General features: G+C 41.9%; 1 protein-coding gene across 1 annotated transcript in view; it reads right to left on the reverse strand.

Moving 5' to 3' along the window:
- The window catches only part of Vezt (vezatin, adherens junctions transmembrane protein), a 63,410-nt gene that overhangs the window by 15,111 nt on the left and 27,800 nt on the right, over positions 1–20,499 (reverse strand). The window contains 5 exon segments of the mRNA XM_036170199.1: positions 4,180–4,327; positions 8,410–8,547; positions 11,904–12,179; positions 15,505–15,677; positions 19,301–19,390. Coding sequence (XP_036026092.1) covers positions 4,180–4,327; positions 8,410–8,547; positions 11,904–12,179; positions 15,505–15,677; positions 19,301–19,390 — 825 coding nt within the window.

Genomic DNA, 20,499 nt, shown 5'->3' on the forward strand with positions numbered 1-20,499 from the left:
TAGAAAACTTCAACTGGTCAAATACAGAAACAAGTGAGCACACGGTGCCCAGCCCCAGCTGGTCCATCTACAACAACTCCTGCACCTGAGGTTCAGGAAGCATCACTGAAGAGGAGACAAGCCCCAATTGGTCCATCTACAACAACAACTGCACCCGAGGTTCAGGGAGCATCACTGAAGAGGAGGCAGAAAGCTCGTAAGAGCAAGAGTCCTAGGAAAGCTGCTGTGAGATTATGTCTAGAAATACAGGGAAGCCTTCACCCAGGATACCGCAGCAATGTGGCCCCAAAGAAGTGTAACAGCAGGAGATTTGATAACGTGGACGGGGAAGTCTCAGGGGGCCCCAAACCCTAGACAAAGAACTTCAAGAAATTAAGGAATGCTAAGAGCAGGAGCCACAGTTTCCAGTGATGGGCTCCCTAATTCGTTGTCCAGTACTATGTGGTCAATGGACTGAGCAGGTTATAGTTGTATATTTAGGCATGCACACGCACGCACGCATGCACAAGTCCATACACGCATACATTACAATAACAACTAAGGAAAAAGGGGCCATGATTTCTTTTTTTTTCGAGACAGGGTTTCTCTGTAGCTTTGGAGCCTGTCCTGGACTAGCTTTGTAGACCAGGCTGGCCTCGAACTCACAGAGATCCACCTGCCTCTGCCTCCCAAGTGCTGCGATTACAGGCGTGTGCCACCATTGCCCAGCGGGGCCATGATTTCAAGACAGAGCAGGGGAGGTGTTGAGAAGGAGGGAAGGGAAGGGAGAAGATGATGTAATTATATTTTAAAAAGTAAAAAACAAAAAACTACATCAAAACATAAACAGGAAAGTCAGTGAGACATCTTGATGACTAACAAAAGTAACTTGAAGAGATGAAGAAATATGAAAAGTACTTCTCGGAGTCCTTCTTAAAGGACAGTGGGGGACAAAGCAGAGGATGGAGACAGGGCTCAGCAGAACACTACGGCTCTTGCAGAGGACGTGGTTCTGACTCCCAGTACCGCATATGAGCCACCGAGTACATCTGGAAATGCAAGTTAAGTAGGGTTCTGGGAGATCCAGCTCCCTCTTCTGACTTTTGCATACACATGGTACACAGACATATATGCAGACAAAATGCTCAGACACATTAAATTTAAAAAGAAAGAAAAATGTGTAACCTGTGAACTTTAACATAAATAGCTATACAACAAGCAAACAAAATGCAATGGTTGTTTTTTAAGGACCCGTTAAAGGACCAGCTCTGTTGAGACATTTTGCAAGTCTGCTCATTTAACCTAACACCTCAAAAAGCAGGCGTGGTAACTCCTTTTAAAGAAAAGTTTAAAGAAGAGTTTATCGGAGGACAATTTTGAGGCAGGGTTAAAACATAAATTCACCTCTGCCCAATTAAAAATCTCTCAAGTTATCCTTTCGAGAAGACTTTATTCTATTTCAGAGTAAAAGCACTATTATGAGAATGACCTTGAAAATCAAGGAAGCTGCTTCAAGCCCCTCCCCAGTGAGCACCATTAGGACTTTCTCCTACTCTTCCCCACTTCTAACACAGAGTTCCAGTCACCCCCCATCCGCCTGAACACTGCAGAGGAAGCGGACAGTGTTCCTAAGTGTCTGTAGTAAGCAAGTTATAGCTGCTGTACAAAGGTTTACCATGCAGATCTGCCATGACCCGTGAGTCATTCCTCTATTCTACCATAGTTTCCACTTCCAAAAAACTGCATCTGCCAGGGAGGTGCCTGGAGCAGAGCACATTCAGCTAGTGTTCACCCCTACACAAAGCTACTAAGTAACTTGACGCATAAGGCTTGATATATTTAGAATCATCACCTTAAGAAAGATCTGTGAAATTGGAATAACTAGTTCAAAGCACAATTCTCTTGTAAACAGCTTTTTATATCAAATTACATTGTTCCACAAATAACTTTACACAATATAAGAAGTCAGGGAGAAAACTGTTGCAGTGGCCCACATACGATGCTAAGCGGTGTAGTGGTGTGTGCCTGCAATCCAGCTACTCTGAGGGCTGAGGAGCAACGGCACGTTCAAGGCTAGCCTGGCAGCAGAGCTAGACCTGTTGGAGAGAGACAGACAGAGGGAGGAAGGGAGAGGGAAAGGGAGACACAGGGAGAAGAGAGGCTATGATGATACTGACATTGGCTAAGGTGAGGACAGGTAAGAGGAGGGTAATAATGGCGCTCCATTTTCTAGAAGCAGAAACCGTATACAGAATGGAAAATGTACACGTTTAAAGATCTCCATCTCAGCACAAAGTGTATCTTGGTAAGTGCTGCCAACTACATTTTGAACTGATCTGCATGGTTATCAAGGGAAAAGAGAAACAAAGAAGTATCTACATAGAGATCGCTAAATACTAAATGCATTTGGACTGACTTCTTAAAAACTCCCCGGAAACTGCCGGCACAGATGCTTTCGTTGTTGCTTTGAAACAGGGTTACACTATGGATGTGATCCAGGCTGGCCTTCAACTGTGATCCTCCTGCATCAGCCTCCTGAGTGCTGCAATGACAGGTGTGCACATGGCTTTTATAACTTGCCTGAAATTATTTTCCCACATTATTTGTTTTCTTTAATATGTTTCTATGGCCATAGCCACGCAGTGGTGGTGCACGTCTTTTAGACTAGGACTCGGGAGGCAGAGGAAGGCAGATCTCTGAGTTCAAGGACAGCTGGGTCTACAGAGTTCTAGGACAACTAGGGTTATATGGCAAAAAAACCAAAAACCAAACCAAAACAAAACAAAACAAAAACCCACCTTGTTTCAAAAGGGGGAAAACACACACACACACACACACACACACACACACACACACACACACACATCCCCCTATGACCATCTTCAGTGTAAGTCACTACAGTCACTACTGATGCCACAGGGCTGAACTGTAATTTGCTTTCAGCCTACTTTTGGTGTATCTGATTACATCCTCAGATCAGTTAGTAAGGGTGAAATTGCTAGGATAAAGGTTATACAACTTCGGTAAGAAGACTTGCATTCACTAGTCAAGCTTAAACTGTCAACAACTATATGTGAGGTCTCCCTGAATCTTTATTGATAATGATTACTACTAACTTCTAATATCCTTTGTAAAATGACTTAGTATTCTTTTCTTTTTTTTAATTTTTATTTTATGTGCACTGGTGGTTGACCTGCATGTATGTCTATGTGAGCTGCTTTGTGAGTGCCTGGAATTGAACCCAGGTCCTCTGGAAGAGCAGTCGGTGCTCTTGACCACTGAGCCGTCTCTCCAGCTCCAACTTAGTATTTCTATTTGTATGTCTTTCAATAGCATGATTAAATCTACTGCACGGATGGTTTTGTACTTCTGTTCTGTGAATCACCAGTCCATTCATCTTTCCTAGCTTCTGTAGGCTCCACTCTTTTGTTTGCTTGACTGTATGTGCAGAGCTGGAGATGGAACCAAGGCCCTTATGCATGCCTCAAGGTCCTTAGACAAGCAACCTACTGCTAAGCTAAACTCTGACCCTTGTAAGTTTAGTTACCTCGTACTCCTTATGCAGAAAGACTTCAAATTGTCATTATAGTTTAACAGTGAGCCTGCAGTACACTTTCTTGAATCTCAAAGTTACATTGCTTTGTCAAAGTCCCTATTAAGTACTGGTATCTCTGGGACATCGTTCCTCACAAGGATGTTTCAGGGACTCGTATAGAGGCTCTCTGTTGCCTAAAGCTACTCAGTGGTAGAGTACTTGTTTTACTTTATTGTACTTAAGGTACATAGTATTTGAAATTTCATTTTTATATTGTCAATTATATTCTCTCATGAGGCTGTATCTAGTGAAAAAATATTTCTTAAGATATAAAGAAAAAATAGGGGGGATTTTTATAAAGGGGACACACACACACACACACACACACACACACACACACACACACACACTGCTTTACCCAGGGTTGTTGAAATACTCATGTGGGCTTCCTATCAAGTAATTCACATATCTCTAAACATACTCTGTGGCATTCTTAAATTAAGAGCAGTAACACCACAATACAAAGAGCCCTTCATTCGACTTGTATCAGCTCTCAGCTCCTACAGGCAGCGTCCGAACATCTAAGCACCGGAAATGAGCACCTAGGAACGCAGAAGGGAAACAGTACATGCGCACTCCTCAGTCCTTCCTTCCAAATGGGTTACCTTCAGGGCTGGCAGGCTGAAGCCATCTGTCAAGTTATGAGCTTCCTCTTCGGATATCTGTTCTTCACTGAGGCCCAGCCCCAGCTCCTTAAAAGGAACCACACAGATGTAGTTGGTCACATTGTCACTCTCAGAGTTCAGGGGGTAGGTTAAATTAGGTTAAGGCAATCAACAACACCTCTTCATGAACACATTTAAGGTAGCCAAAAATATCCAAAACTATATTGACTAATTTTATTCTGAACTTAGACTGAAGATTTACATCAGTTGTTTTAAAGAAGTTAGTTGTAAGAGTTAACATATTGAGATAACACCTGGGTATCTTATAGGGTACTTTGAATAAATGTTTTGTTAAAATAGCTAAAAGCAGGCAGGTAGCACTCTAGTTACTGCCCAGCATGCTGCTCCCTTCTGTACATTTCATAAACTTCTTGTATTCTGAAATCAAAACAAATAATAAGTTCAGCTCTTCAAAACTGCTCAAACGCTGTTGTTTTTGACACCTTCCTTCAAAAGCCGTATTTCGCGTCCTGTATAGTGTAATGGCTCAGACTCACACTATGCTACAGTGAATACTTTTCTTTGCCCTTCCAATCCATCAGCTATCATTAGCTGAACGTGTTAGCACTAGCCTGCTCTAGCTCGTTTGATATACACTGTCCCGTTTTGTTATCTTACTCATGGATGTATCAGTATCAATCAAATTATTTTCCATTTAGTTGCTTTTCTATAGTATTATACCCATACATTAAAAAATTCTTTTACTTGCATTTATTTATGCTAAATTTATTCCCATGTCATACATTTTTTTTTCCCTCTCTAGCTTTTCCTGGGATATCTTTTTCTTCTGTGAATCTCCTCTTCTGGCTTTGCACAATTTGTTCCTTTTCAATGAGAATCACGTCAGTGTGGCAGGAGAGCTCATGCCCAGTGACTGTACAATGAATTCTGAATTGATAGCTTGACCTGGATGCCCCATTCATCTCGATACGGTCAAAGACTAGACAATCTGTATCAAACTCTTGAATTCAGCATTACTTTCTGCATGTCTAAGCACAGGAAGCAAAAAGTCCAACATTCTTTTTAGCCACACTGACCAGGGCACACCTACTGACTCCACCAGCACACCACCAGAATGGCACACAGGAATTCCTTAAAGTGACATCTTTCATATACCGAGTAGCTTTTCAGATATGCATACTCTTGATGGCCTGGGCAGTTTCATGGATGTTCTTAAAGTGAACACCACGGTCTGTACCTTTGATCCCTATAGTCTTGAAGCGTGTTCTGGGTCAAAAGAATAATGAACCATTTTCACAGGTCCTTTACAGGAAGCCCCAAACAATTAAAAAAAAATTCTTTTTAAAAACACATTTGGGGGGCTGGAGAGATGGCTCAGAGGTTAAGAGCACTGACAGCTCTTCCAGAGGTCCTGAGTTCAATTCCCAGCAACCACATGGTGGCTCACAACCATCTGTAATGAGATCTGGCACCCTCTTCTGTATACATAATAAATAAATCTTAAAAAAAAAAAAACAAAGCCACACATTTAGGGTAGAGGAATGATACGGAAGTCAGAAGACAACTTGTAGGAGCTGGTGAGCTCCTTCTTCCGTGTCCCACGCATCAAACTCAGGGAAACAGAGACAACTGCTTCCTCTTCCTGTCACTTAGTCACACAGTTTACCTGTTCTAAGGCATTGACAGTCCTCAGTTTCCTTATCTGCATCCTTCAAGATATTCTGTGGATAGCATATAGCACAAAAGCAAATCTACACATGAAGTTGTAGGTGTTTGGATGTCTATAATGACAACTAGTATAAACACATGCACAGGAAAACATAAACATTTATTCGTCCATGTGTATGTGCAGAAAACTTATGTACAAATGGAAGCAATGCTCTGGGCACTGTGCTACTCCCCTCCCCCCACTGAAATATAACCTGGAGATCTTTTTACAGTGGTTTGCCAAGATTCTTATTTCTTGAGATAGGACCTCACTGTGTAGCCCAGGCTGACCACAAACTCTGTATCCTCTGCCTCTTGAATACATCAGGCATGAACCACAGTCACAATACCTCACTGTTGTTTTAGACAGTTGTGTATTTTCCATTCTTTCAATGAAACTAGGTACTTTTTTTTTTCCCTCCCAAATGAAATATTTTAAAATCACATTTTCAATTGCTTCAAGTTTTTAATTCTTTTTGGGTCAGTTTGGAGATTTGGCATTGTGATAAGCAGTGAAGGACCATTTCCCCTTGTAGCTCCTAAATTGCAATCAGGGAGTTGCACAAACTCCCCTCTTAAAAGTTTTGCTAACACCCCTGGTTTTATGTTCTCATTATTGATCCTGTACATTTTTATTGCTTACTTTGGTCAGCTAGACTTGTCTTTCTGTTCTTTGAAAATAAAGGACTGGCAGATTCTTTTTCATCTTTAACTCCTGGGGTTTCTTGTCTAGAGAACACAAGCAGTCCGCTGCCCATCTCTGCAGCCCATTTTACACTCCAGCATACTGTTCACTGGTCACAGCAACCTTCCTTCCACACTTCAATTCCCTACTACCATAGGATCTTTATACTTTCTGGTCCATCTGAATGGACATCCTTTTTGATCTTTCTCATCATTCAAATTTTAGTGGGCGGTGGTGGCGCACACCTGTAATCCCAGCACTCGGGAGGCGGAGCTAGGCGGATCTCTGTGAGTTCGAGGCCACAGAGAGAGATCCAGGACAGGCTCCAAAAATACAGAGAAACCCTGTCTCGAAAAAACAAAACAAAACAAGAAAACCCAACAAATAAAAAAACAAAACAAAGAAAACCAACCAGGGGTTGGGGATTTAGCTCAGTGGTAGAGTGCTTGCCTAGCAAGCACAAGGCCCTGGGTTCGATCCTCAGCTCTGGCAAAAAAACAAAAAACAAAAACAAACAAACAAAACAAAAACAACAACAACCAACCAACCAAACAACCAAAAACCAACCAAATTTTAGTTTCAGGGCCAGCTCCTCAGAGAGGTATTTTTATCACCCGGTCAATGTAGTACACCACTAATAATTCTCTATCTTAGACCCCTGGACTTTCTCTTTTATGGTAATTATATCTGCAAATCTTAACTGCTTTTTTATTATCTCATCCATTAGAAAGCAAGCTCCATTGGAACAATGGTCATTGACTTTGTTCACTTCAAGGTCCGCAGGATTGCGAAAACTCCACAAGTGCAGGCGATCTCCCTCATTTTCCCTATGCTAAGTCTATGCTCTATGAGGTAGAGACTGTATCTGTGCACATAACAATGTATAGCGAGTGACCAGCACATTGTGTAGCACTGAGTTTATGTTCAAGAAACACTCGCTGAAGGACTGGCTACTTGGAGTTCATAAGCCATTCTCAAATCTCTGTTCTTCCCATATACTATTTGTTTGTTTGTTTTGGTGTTTGGTTTTTTCAAGACAGTATTGGAACTCACTCTGTAGTCCAGGCTGGCCTTGAACTCACAGAGATCCACCTGGCTCTGCCTCCCAAGTGCTGGGATTTAAAGGCGTGTGCCACCGCCGCCCGGCTTTTTTTATTCTTTTTTTTTGAAGATTTATTTATTAAGTTTACAGTGTTCTGCCTGCATGTATTTCCTGCAGGCCAGAAGAGGGCACCAGATCTCATTACAGATGGTTGTGAGTCACCATGTGGTTGCTGGGAATTGAACTCAGGACCTCTGGAAGAACAGTCTTTCTCCAGCCCCGAATCTTAGTTTATTAATTATGGAAATACTGCCATTTAAAAGATGACAGTAAAGCAGAGAGAAGTTAAAAACACTAGCTTAAATTAGTCACCTATGTAGTAAGGAATGAGATGGCACAATCTGAACCCAGGCCATCCAGCTCTAGAATCTGTTGCCAGGTCATCACCAGGTCATGACGCAAAGTTGTCACGTTCACTCATTTTCTTAAAATGTCTCAGCTAACACAGCCACGCTCTCTGACCTCTTGCTTTGGACCAGTGAAGAGAAAGAGTTGGAGAAATTTCCCCCTGTTGTAATGATCCATCCAAGAATCTCTTCCCATCTGGCACTGTCATCCCCCTGCAGTACACTTTCAGTTTTGAAACAAGTGAAGAGAGGCATTGGATCTGAAACAGGCAATCTCAATTATAGTTCACGTCTCAGGATGCAACTGTAGCACCTAGTTCCGGGCTTTGGAAACACTCTTAGCCTCATGCAGAGACAGAAAAGGATATTTTTTCAGCATGTACAGGGTGGCTAGCCTTGCGGCTTGGAAGTTGGCTCTGACGGTTCTGTAGACGGCTTTTCGCAGGCCGATGAGATGCTGGCTGGGATGCTGTCCAGCTTTATTAAATGAGCAAGCAGCACTGACCCTGTCAAGCAAACTTGAAAAGTAAAATGTGATACAACTGTACAGGTGTCCTAAAGTTTGTGTTTCCTAAATCCACAATTCTATTAAACTTAGAAAACAATTTCTTTCTTAAAATTATTATAAGTATTTGAAATCAACTATCGCCTCTTTCTTCTTGATACACATAAAGCCACCAAAATACACAAAAAAGACTGAAAATCTAAAATCTCACAGAATATTTAGCCAAATATAGAAAACATGAATTTTAATTGAGATAGAACAGAGGTGAGGAATATTTCAGTAAGAGTTTATGGCTTTCTACATAAAGATATTCTACCTGATAAAGTATACTATAGAAGTACTTTACAGGTTTCAAAAGCAGTATGTATCTACAGGTTGTATGAAGGGCTAAATTATCAACACTTTCTCATGCTTAATATGCATCTACATTATGTTCACTAATCACGTCTTTGGGCACATGTACAGAGCAATTAACTACTGCATATAAATACATTCTGTACATTCATAAAGTGGGGCAAAGTTACTTACCCACCTGCTGCCACTGGCACTTACCTACTCACAATGAAGTAGGAGAGCAGAAAGGTACCAGGACCAGTGGCCAACAGGGGAACGCAAGCAGAAAGGCAAAGTGAGGGTTACTATGTGGCAGCCAGCTGTGCTCAAGCTCTCACATCTCACGGCTTTCCTTAGGCCGATGGAAAGCATTTGCAACAACGACATGGAATGTGGTGCTTCATGAGCGAGAGTAAGCGCGGTTTGGTGCCGCGGTGTCTACTATCAGTAACCTCCTCCGATAGCAAGACAACATGTCAGCACTTGTAAACCTTCCTCATAAAACCACACATCTATAAAACAGGCACTGGACCAGTGTTTACAATGTAAAGTCTATGGACAAAGATGGACGGGCTTAACCCTAAGTGAGGGAACACAGGAAAAGCAAGGTTAGAATATTTGCCAGAAGGAAACAGTGGGGCAGAAACAAACCACTCCCAATTTCAGCGTGAAGCATTAGGGCTTGTGCTTTCTGACTCCGTTTTGCAGACTGACATATTTCTAAGACCGCGAGGCAAGGTTTATTGTCCCTTGGGACCTCTCAGCCCAGTGTCCAGCTAGACAGAAACTATGCAATGACTTCTTCCAACACTTCTCCTCACCTACCTGCCACCTGGATGGTACGAAAGCATCAGCAGGGGTGAGTCGTGCTCAATGGCCCACTTTACCTTTGCATGTCAATCCCATGGACATGGGTAAAAATCAGGAAACTGACAACTCACAGCACCTTTTACACATGTCTAAGCACTGACTGGGCGCATAGCCACTCAGCCCTCAGCCCTCTCAATAAAACGCTGCGTATGTCAACAATGAAAAGGAGATATTACTTATGTGTGACTTCTTTAATTTCTAAAATTTGGCAAACAACTCAAAATTTGCTATCTACTGGTAAGAACTGGACCTAACTTAATGGAAGGACAAAATCAACAAACACAGGATTGTCATGCTTTGCACTGAGCAGCAGAGGGCATAAGACTCTTCCATGTCATCTATACTCTCAGGATTGTTCAAAGAGCAGAGCGTGAAGAACACACACCTACAGCTTCCTCCGAGTCTCTGCCCTATGACTTTCTAGACAGAGCTTTTAAGGCAAGATGAAGGACTGAACCAGAGCAGAGCAAGAAAATGATGCAGAGACTACAAGAGGCATCTCCCTCCTGATGTTTACATCTTTCAACCTCAACTAATCACAAGCAGTTATTGCTCGCTGCATACTTATTTTTCCCAGCTATGAATGGCAACAGAAAAATGTTACATAGTGGGCAGGGGACAAGAGAGGTGATGGGATGTCACTATGATTGAATACATTACGTACATGTATGAAAACATCACAGTGAAACTCATTGTATAATATGTGCTAATTAAAACTTAAAAAATTATATACTATAGTCTAACTGCCATCTGTGGACATTTAGTAGGTAGCTTAGTGTACTGGAAATGGGCTTCTGAAGTCAAATGAGACAGACCTGAATAATTGCTCTGGGAATACCTTTAGTTGTATGTAAAAATGATTAGCACAGCATATGGAACATGGGGTCCCTGATGGGAATGTCTTTCCATATGTTGTGTATATGTGTTGCTCTGATTGGTTGATAACTAAAGCTGTTTGGCCAATGATGAGGCTTTATAAAGTTAGACAGGACATTCTAACTAGAGAGAGAGAGGAGAAAGACAGAGCAGAGGAGACGTTGTCAGGCACTGCCATGAGAAGTAAGATGTAAAGATACTGGTGAGACACGAGCCACATGGCAAAGTATGGATTTACAGGAATGGGTTAAGTTAAGATAGAAGAACTACATAACAAGAAGCCTGCCATGGCCATAGTTTAAAAATAATATTATATGTGTGTTTATTTGGGTCTGAGCGGCTGTGGGACTGGGCAGGACACAGGAAAACTTCTGACTACAGGTCCCCAGTGAGTGCAACGCCCCTGCCCTGTGTGTGTGGTCTGTAGGGTATGCACATATCTATGTAGCTACAGATGCCAGTGTACTCAGGAGGCCAGGTGTCCTGCTTCTTCATGGACCACTTTATTCTCTTGAGACCGGCTCTATCATTAAGTCTAGATCTAGGCTGGCAGCCAGTAAGCCTCAACAATGCTTCTGTCCCCATGTCCCTACATCTCTGGGGTTACAGCTACATCACATGGCCATGCCTGGTTCCTAACACAGGTGCTGGGGATGTGAACTCAAGTCCTTATGCTTGCACAGATGTTCTTACCTGTTGAGCCATCGCCCTAGTCCTGCATTCTTTTAGTAAGTATCTAGCATATCCTGGAGCATTAACGTTGACAGCTAGACTGCTAACCATTTAGTTTCCCATGGGAGCATGCAACATCATTATTAGCATGATATTCTAAAAGTTCTGGTACTACAGCAGCTGCTAATGGTTACCCAGGGAGTGTTATTAATATGTCTAGATTTGAAAGTGAAATCACACCAGCTACATCTTCCACCTAAACTGGACAATGGGGTCTTCCAACAGGGAATAAAGGACACAAACATTTATTGAGTAACCATTGCACATGCATTTAGTGTTAAACACTGTCACTGTCTCATCCAGTCACACAGTCATAGGCCAAAGCAACTGTGATTGTCAAAACATTTTTCACAAAACATGAATCCAAGTAGATAAGCAAAACCCTACTACACACCCATCTAGCATATAACGACTTTATCCCTTCATTAATAGTCTACGTGGACTTCCCCTGCCACAACTGTAACACAGAAATAAAAACATGATATTCTCCTTCAAGTAAATAGCAGAACAGAATCATTTAAAAAATAAAGTGAGAAATGAACTCACAGAGTAAATCCCCTGGAAATGACTTCAGTTTCTTGGATAAGACGTAGAGATTTCCTCACAAGGTTAGTGAAGGCTCGGCTATTTGCTGCCATATCTTCCAAACGGACCCTGTATTTTTTCAGGGTCATTTGCAGCTTGGCTGTCCTCCACAATTTCAAAGCTCGTATGATCAAGTAAAGAAATAGAATTATTCCCCATACCATCCAGGAAGACACAATCCACCAAGTGGGAAGCATAATGAGCAAACTGATGAAGGCAAGGAGCATGGAGACATCCCTGTGAACACAGAAACCAAGGAAAAGAGCCATCAGACAAGAGAGAGAGAGGGCAGTCACTTGAGGCCGTAAAAACAATGGCCGATGTCAATTCATTAAAACAGAACTCTAGCTTCTTTAGGAAGCAATACTTTAAAAAAGTGACATACAACAGGGTGATGTGGAATAGTTTTAAACATCCAGCATGTTAGATAATGTTGCCTAGGTAATAAAATCTGAACTGATGAGATTAGGTAAGGGACATTGGTAAGAAGTGTCTTTCACAACTATTTTAGGAAGTATGGTATTTAATATGTAACCAGATTAAAAACCTCAATTTTATAGGCTATATTTAAAAGTAAAAATAGTATCTCGGAGATAGTTTTGAGTTTGTTTTGCCCAAAGCCATTTGCACAAAAACATATTCTACACAGAAGCTATTCTACGCTTTACTTGCAGGCACGATGGCTGATGCCTATGATCCAAGCACTTAGGAGGTTGTAATATATATATATATATATATATATATATATATATATATATATATATATATATATATATATATATATATATTACAAAATAAACCCTTGTCTCAAAAAGATCAAAGTCAAAACAGCAACAATAAAGCACAGTTGGTAACTGAATGGTCATCTAATTTAATCATCATCGCTAACTTGAACAAACATTTTTGCCATAGGTCATGAAGCAGAAAAGCCGCGCTCATTAATGGCATTAAAAGTATGCATAAGATTTTTATTTGGGTCAATTAAGCAATGACAACTTTGGTGAGATGTGTATACATAAGACCGAATACAGGTGAACATATCTGAGAATCTGTGAACCCAGCATTGGCCACACTTGGGCGTTACAACCATGTGAGAAGGTCATGTGAGAAGGCTTTTATGTGCTGCACGGGATGCCACCTTCCACCTTACTCTTTGAAACAGGGTCTCTCAGTGAAGCTCATCACTTTGACTCCACCATCTGGCCACCAAGGCCTCTGGGTCTGCTTCTATCTACTGTCGTGTGGCCACCACACAGGGCTTTTAGACTTGATGCGGGCGTCAGGGATCTGAATTCAGGCACTAATGCTGCTGTGGCAAGGACTTTACCACTGAGCCATCTCCCAGCTTGGAGAATGATTCTTACTAAATGTTAGCCCTAACCTCTTCCAGAATTCATTACTTTTAGTAAAATCACAAATTAAAATCACATATTTATCTTTACATATTATCGGTTGCAGTGGTTTGAATGAGAATTGGCCCCACAGGCTCCTATGGTTGACTGTCACTAGGGAGTGGAGCTGTTTGGGAAGGACTAGGAGGTGTGGCCTTGTTGGAGGAGGTGTGTCACTGGAGGTGGGCTTTGAGGTTTCTCTCTGCCTGCTGCCCATGGATTAGGATGTACAGCTCTCAACTGCCCCTCCAGAGCCACACCTGTCTGCTTCCTGCCATGACTACATAGACTAACCTTCTGACACTGTAAGCAACCCCCAAGGAAATGCTTTCTTTTGTGTTGCCGTGGTCATGGTGTCTCCTCACAGCAATGGAACAGTAAGTAAGACAACAGCAAACTCTAAAAGCATTTACAAAATCTCCTAATTGTTCAGCCAGTGCCCTTTATGGATAAAGCATCACTGTGGCTAATCCTTAAAATCTGTGTGTGCCTCTGTGTGTGTGTGTGTGTGTGTGTGTGTGTGTGTGTGTGTGTGTGCGCCTCTGTGTGTGTGTGTGTGTGTGTGTATGTGTGTGTATACACATGCATATGCATGTGTGTATGTGTGGGAGGCCAGAGGTCAACTTTAGGTGTCATTTCTCAGGTGCCCCCACCTTGTTTTTTATTGTTGGTGTCACTGTTTTGTGAGACAGAGTCTCTCTGTGTAGCCCTGGCTGTCCCGCTACTTGCTTTGTAGACCAGGCTGGCCTCAAACTCAGAGATCTCCCTCCCAAGTGCTTGGATTATAGGCGTGCACCATTACAACTGGCCCATTTTGTTTTCTGTTTTTGGCCAAATAGGTTAGGCTGGCTAGCCAGTGAGCCCCAGGAAGCTGCCTGTCTCTGCTTCCCCAACACTGGTATTACAAGCACATGCTACCATGCCGAGCTTTTTAAAAAAATGCGGTGGGTTCTGGGATTGAACTCGGGTCCTCATGCTTGCATGGCAAACATTTAGCAAATGCAATGTCTCCAGCCCTAGAAATGATTAACATCTATGGTTCATTTCGTTTATATATGTATTTATAATATGCATATAAATATCTATTTTTGTGGGTCTTTGAGAGACAAGGTCTTCACTGTGTTGTCCAGGCTGGCCTTGAACTCTTGGGCTGAAGCTATAGACTAGACTATAAGGACACTTGTGGGACTCTAGGTACACACTATGGTGCCAGGCAAATTCTTCTATTTTTAAAGAGAATAATGTTTATTTTCTCATGATGGTATTTCAGTGACTGCTGGCTGGGAAACACACTTGTCTACCCATTACAATGTGACAGGAAAGAGATTCAGAACACAGAACGGTTAACACTCGTGTAATGTGAACAGAACACAGGACGGTTAACACTGGGTAACGTGAACAATTTGGGCGGTGACTTTGTACATTCCCTGATTCGTTCTTCTCTTCTCTGTCTTACATGACAAATGAACAGGAGAAAGGCATCAACGATTCCCACACATATAGACACACAGAAAATCTTTCAATATTTATCTTTTCCTTTTTGAAAAAAACTATTTTAAGATACATTAGGACCTAGGACTTTTGCATTAGACCCAAATATTTTCAGTAGCTGAAAGGTTTCAGGATTGTTTTTGTTTGACTGTTTTTTTATGTTTTTTTTTTTTTTTTCTTTTGAGACAAGGTCTTTGCTATATTGCCCAGGCTGGACCCTAACTATTGGGAACCTGTGATCTTCCTGCCTCAACTCCCCAAGTAAGCTTTAGAATAGTTCAAATCATTAGTTATCAGCTGTGTTCTCTTCTCAGCCAACATAGCAGTAGTTGATGCTCTGTCTCCATGTCTCAACCATTAGCATCTCTGTACACAGCTATGACGCTATCTGGCCGGGGCTGACATGTACACTGCATTGCTGTATTGGTATTTTGGTACATTTATCCCTGATAGTTGAATTGCTAAGCACACAACTAATTTCGATGAGTTGGAAATACATGGTAATTTTTTCTAGCACTTTGGTTTTATTTTGTTTTGAATCTCTGACATATCACTAGCTTTGTTGTAATTCTAAACATACGGAATGTTCATAAAGCCTTTACAATAGAGAACATTATGGTGAATTTCTTCTGCCAATTTCTATATGTAAGCAGTCAAAAGAGAATGTTTCCGGACAGTACCAAACATTTGGGGTTGCCAGGGAGTGGAGTGCTGGAAGGTGTCCATCTTCCTGTTGAGGGTGCCCTGCGGACAGGATGCTTGGATCAAGTAGCTCAATTAGCTCCACATCCTCTTGGAGCAGGACTTCCTGTTGAAGGATGGTGTGTAGTGAGTCCAGTCGGAATCCAGTGTCCTTGCCATCAAAATACAGGAAGAGCTGTATTAGTACATCTGTAATACTGCACTGAATGCTAGGTTTCATATAATTTAATTCACAGCTACATTTATTTATTTTCAAAGTAGAATCCTAGAAGGAGCACCAATTCAACACTTAGTGTGACAGGTTTTTCTTTTCACTGTAAATATAAAACAATAAAGATTGAGGTGGACATTATTAAGCTACCAGATATGAAAAATAAATTTTTAGTAATGAGATGTAAAGTAATCACAGATTCATAAACCTAGTCATTTATGCCCTCTTAAATTACTGGTATGCAATGTGAACAATATAATACACACAGAAAAGATAATACAAGAGATGCTGACGGTGGACACTGTAACACAGAACCTGTGTCGTGCTTTGAATGAGATTGGCCCTCATAAATTCATGTTTGAACACTTGCTCCCCATTTGGTAGAACTGTCTGGGAAAGATTAAGAGGTGTAATGTTGGAGGTATGTCACTGGGGATGATGGGCCTTGAGGTCTAACCCTAACACCATAAGCTGAATTAAATGCTTCCTTTTAAAAGTTGCCTTGGTCATGGTTTTGTGACTGCAACAGAAAAGTAACTAATAGAGCCAGGACCTCAGAACTTCATCAGAGGGACCAAGGCCTTCTAAAAGTGGACACTCTGGCACTGAAGACACAAAAGCAAGACTCTACAGTCTCTTGTAGACAGAAGTTTCTGTCCCGCGGTTGTGAATTCACTCCCAAATAAACACATGGAGCCTTATATTAATTATAAACTGCTTCGCCTATTGCTCAGGCTTATAACTAACTAGCTCTTGTGCTTAAATTAATCCATAATTCTTGTCTGTGTTTCACCACATGGCTTGGTCCCTCACCTTACTTCCTCTGCGTCTGGCTGCTGACTTGGTCTCTGCCTTTTACCTTCTCAGTCTTGCTCTAGACTGGTCGCCCCGCCTACACTTCCTGCCTGGCTGCTGGCCAACCTGCATTTTATTAAACCAACAGGAGTGACACATCCTTACAGTGTACAAGAGCGTTCTCCCACAGCAGTCTCTTCTTTGAGAAGTGCTGAAGGCCATGCCTCAGGCATGCCAGGCAAGTGCTCTGTCACCCAGTCACAACCAAGTCTGTAAGTCTCTACACTTAAGACCTTGGGACACACTGAAAGCAAATGATTATAATAAAACTGGGCATTGGGGACGGAAGCTGCTAGAACAGTGCCCTGAAGCACAGAAGCCCTGAAGTCAGAGAAAATGAAAGAAGGAAGAAAAGCTGAGCTCGGCTTCCAGCGTGAAGGGAACTGACTGGAGCAGCAGGAAGGTGCAACAGAGAGGGATCTTTCTGTCTGTGAGAGCGGAGCCTGCTATCAACTGTGAGCACATGGCAGAGGGCGAGAGTCCAGGGAGCCAGCCGTGTTTGCACAGGAAGTTAGTTCTCACAGTAGCCATGATGCACACACACAGAGGCTGAATAACTTCCCACCTTTATTTCAAAGCTTAAGTCTTTGCTAGCTATTTTTTGTTTGTTTATTTAAACTGTAAATTAAATTTATTAACTTTGTATTTAGAGTAGGTGGGGGGGTATACATGGAGACTAAAGGACAACTCATAGGAGGCCACTGCTTCCCTCTACTGTGTGGATCCCAGGATCCACCTCAGATTGTCAGGCTTCACAGCAAGTGTCTCGACCCCAGGAGCCATCTTTCTGCCCCTCTTCTGTCTAAGTAATACCCAAGAACATAAGCTTAGGCAGAGCATGGTGACTTTTGCTTGCAATCCCAGCACTTGGAAGGCTGGAACAGGAGACAGCCACAGTTCCGAGATGAGGCTGGGCTATTTAGTGAGCCCCGGGCTATCCTGGGCTAGAGTAAGACTGGCAAGCCAAAACGAAACAAAAGCAGAAGCAAAGTAAAACGAAACAACATAAAATTATATTAACGGGGCTCTGTGTGAGTTTTGATACATACATATTGTGGGATGCTTACATCAGGCTAAACATATCTATCTTTTCAAACGTTTATCATTTCCATATGGTGAAAGTTTCCAAAATCCTTTCTTACAGTTTTTGAAATACACAGTAGATTAATTTTATTTATAGACAGCCTACTGTGCTCTAAAACTTAAGCATGCTGTTAACTTCTCAGTGACGATTTCCTCATCTGCAAAGGGGGTAAACAGGACCTACTTCAGAGGGTTAAACATCAGGTTGACATCCATAAGGCGTGAAGAGTTTCTATAGAAAGTATTACGTGTGCTACCACATGTGAAATAATTAAGAGACAACCCTCCTAAAACGTGTTATGTTTATGCAACATAACACAACACATAGGCATAGGTAACTGTTATCAGGTTGGTAAAGGAGAGAAGATCCAGAAAAGCTAGGGCTGCTTACTGGAAAGACTGCCACAGACTGAGAGAAACAGGGAGGATTCCATCACAGAGGAGCAGCCCAAATACAACCCTAAGGATAAAGATGGCAGACTGGGTTCATGGACAGGAACCACGGTGGCAAAGCGGGCAGGGGAGGTAAGGGTTAAACTGTGTGGACTCATTCGTGCTGAACTGATGCTGAGTTGATCTGATGGATAACAGCACTCTCGGTGTTCTAAAGAGCTACCACTCAGGCTGGAGAAGCGGCGCGTTTTACTGGAGAGAGCACAGGCTTTGCATTCAGATCCGGGTTCAAATTCTCCCTCAATTCCTTGCTGAACATTCTCGGACGATTCATTTAGAAAGTTATTAGGCAAAGCTGTCTAAATCTTGGCTTTCTCTCACTGGTGCAACAGATCAAATCTTATACTATGGTTTAGAGTATTCAATCAAAATGGGAAAGCATTTTGTAAATGACTGCTTTACAAAAGTTCAATTAAAAAGAACGGTAATTCTTTAGGGTCACAGACCAGCAGAGAATCCTAATACCTGTTCATCTGCAAGCTGGTCACATCTCTGAGTACCAAGAGAACTTAGCACGTGGAACGTTCTAGGCATGCTGAATTGATGGTACACTGATAAGGCTCACTATTCGCCTCATCAGAGGTTGGGCTAAGCAACAGATACATTGCAGGAGAGAGAGAGAGAGAGAGAGAGGGAGAGAGAGAGAGAGGGAGAGAGAGAGGCAGAGGGAGGTGGGGAGGGAGGGAGGGAGGTGGGGAGGGAGTTTTACAGGAACTAGAAAGGCCATCAGTACTGGCTCTGGGAAGTGTGAGTTACAGTCCCTCAGGACTGGACTGGCTGTGCCAATCGTTACATTTATTTCCTTCCTGAGACGGCAGTAAATTAGCAGTCTAACAAACAGGGCATCAGTAACCCCAGAACATGGCCACCTTTTCTAAGAAATATGAACAATCCCAGCAAGCCCCGTTTAAAGGTCCCCAGTTACTGTAGTAGAATTTCTAATAAAGATCAATCACATCAAGATCATAGCAAAAGGGGATTGGGGATTTAGCTCAGTGGTAGAGCGCTTGCCTAACAAGCACAAGGCCCTGGGTTTGGTCCTCAGCTCTGACCGCCCCCCCCCCCCCAAAAAAAAAAATCATAGCAAAGCAGATTTTGGTTCCTCAGTTGTCTCACGATGGTGCAGGACCCTGGAGAGAGTAAGAAAACCAAGACAAGGAACGGACACTCACCAACTTGTGGAGTAAGGCATTCTTCCTACTGCACTGAGAAGAAAAAGTCCAGCTCTTGATGGTGTCTGTCAGTCTGAACAGGATGCCTGGCTAAAGATTATGAATGGCATGTAAAGGATTAGTAATCAAATACACTCAAAAGGCAGAAAAAATAAACAACTGACCTCTAGGTAACTGGAATTTTTATCAGAAAGAGAGAAAAAAAAAACTGTTCAGGTTATACACACACGTGTCAGCGTGTCCCGGCCTCCTCACTTATTCCCACACTAGTTGTGCAACAGAAGGACCTAGGAATTGTACTTAGCATTACACTCCCGGGGCCTTCAACTAGAGTTTACTACAATGGATTGAAAGGAGGCGTGTAAATCTGATTTTTTAAGGAATAGTCAGAAGCCACCATAAATGTAGCCCATTTATCTTAGGAATACTAAAGGCTATCTGTATTCAACGTGATGATATATTTATTTCAGAATGAAATTATAGTATAGTCCAAATTCTCAGTATGAATATCATTTTGTTATAAAATACTAAAGCAGAAAGATATTTTGACCCTTTTATAAAAACTGTCATGTACCAAAAGTTTTATAAATGAATCAGTTAAATATGTAATTTACCTTAACAGCCCCATTCCCTGAGCATGCCAGTAAATGGAGTTTTATAGTCATTTAGTAGGGCTGGAGAGATGGCTCAGCAGTTAAAGACTGGGCTCACAACCAAAAATACAATCACTTAGTGAGTTCTACATTCCAGGTACTGCAAATAGCCATGGGAACAAAAATAAATGGCAGAACTCTATCTTAAAGAACTTCATAGAGAAGCAGAGAGAGAGAGAGAGAGAGAGAGAGAGAGAGAGAGAGAGAGAGCGAGCAAAGGGATCTTGGCAATGAAAGTCCTCATCCAAAGAAAAACCGCCGTGATACACCTATGAAGTCACCAGCAACTCAACCAGCCATTCAAGGCCAAGCGTTCTGACTGCCTAATCCAAAGTTATACTAGTCTGATATCTGCCCGCTTAAGAATGAGGGCAATTACAGGGAACAAAGACTTGAAATATTTTCTTACAGTCAGTTCTTCTTCATATGAATTTTCATTTGGGACTAGGACAGGCTTCCTAAACTTTACTTATTTCTTTTTCTTTTCCAAAAATATTTTTATTTATTTATTTATTTATTTATTTATTTATTTTACATCCCAGCCAC

The sequence above is a fragment of the Onychomys torridus genome, chromosome 20 (genome assembly GCF_903995425.1).
Source record: "Onychomys torridus chromosome 20, mOncTor1.1, whole genome shotgun sequence".
Lineage (NCBI taxonomy): Eukaryota > Metazoa > Chordata > Mammalia > Rodentia > Cricetidae > Onychomys > Onychomys torridus.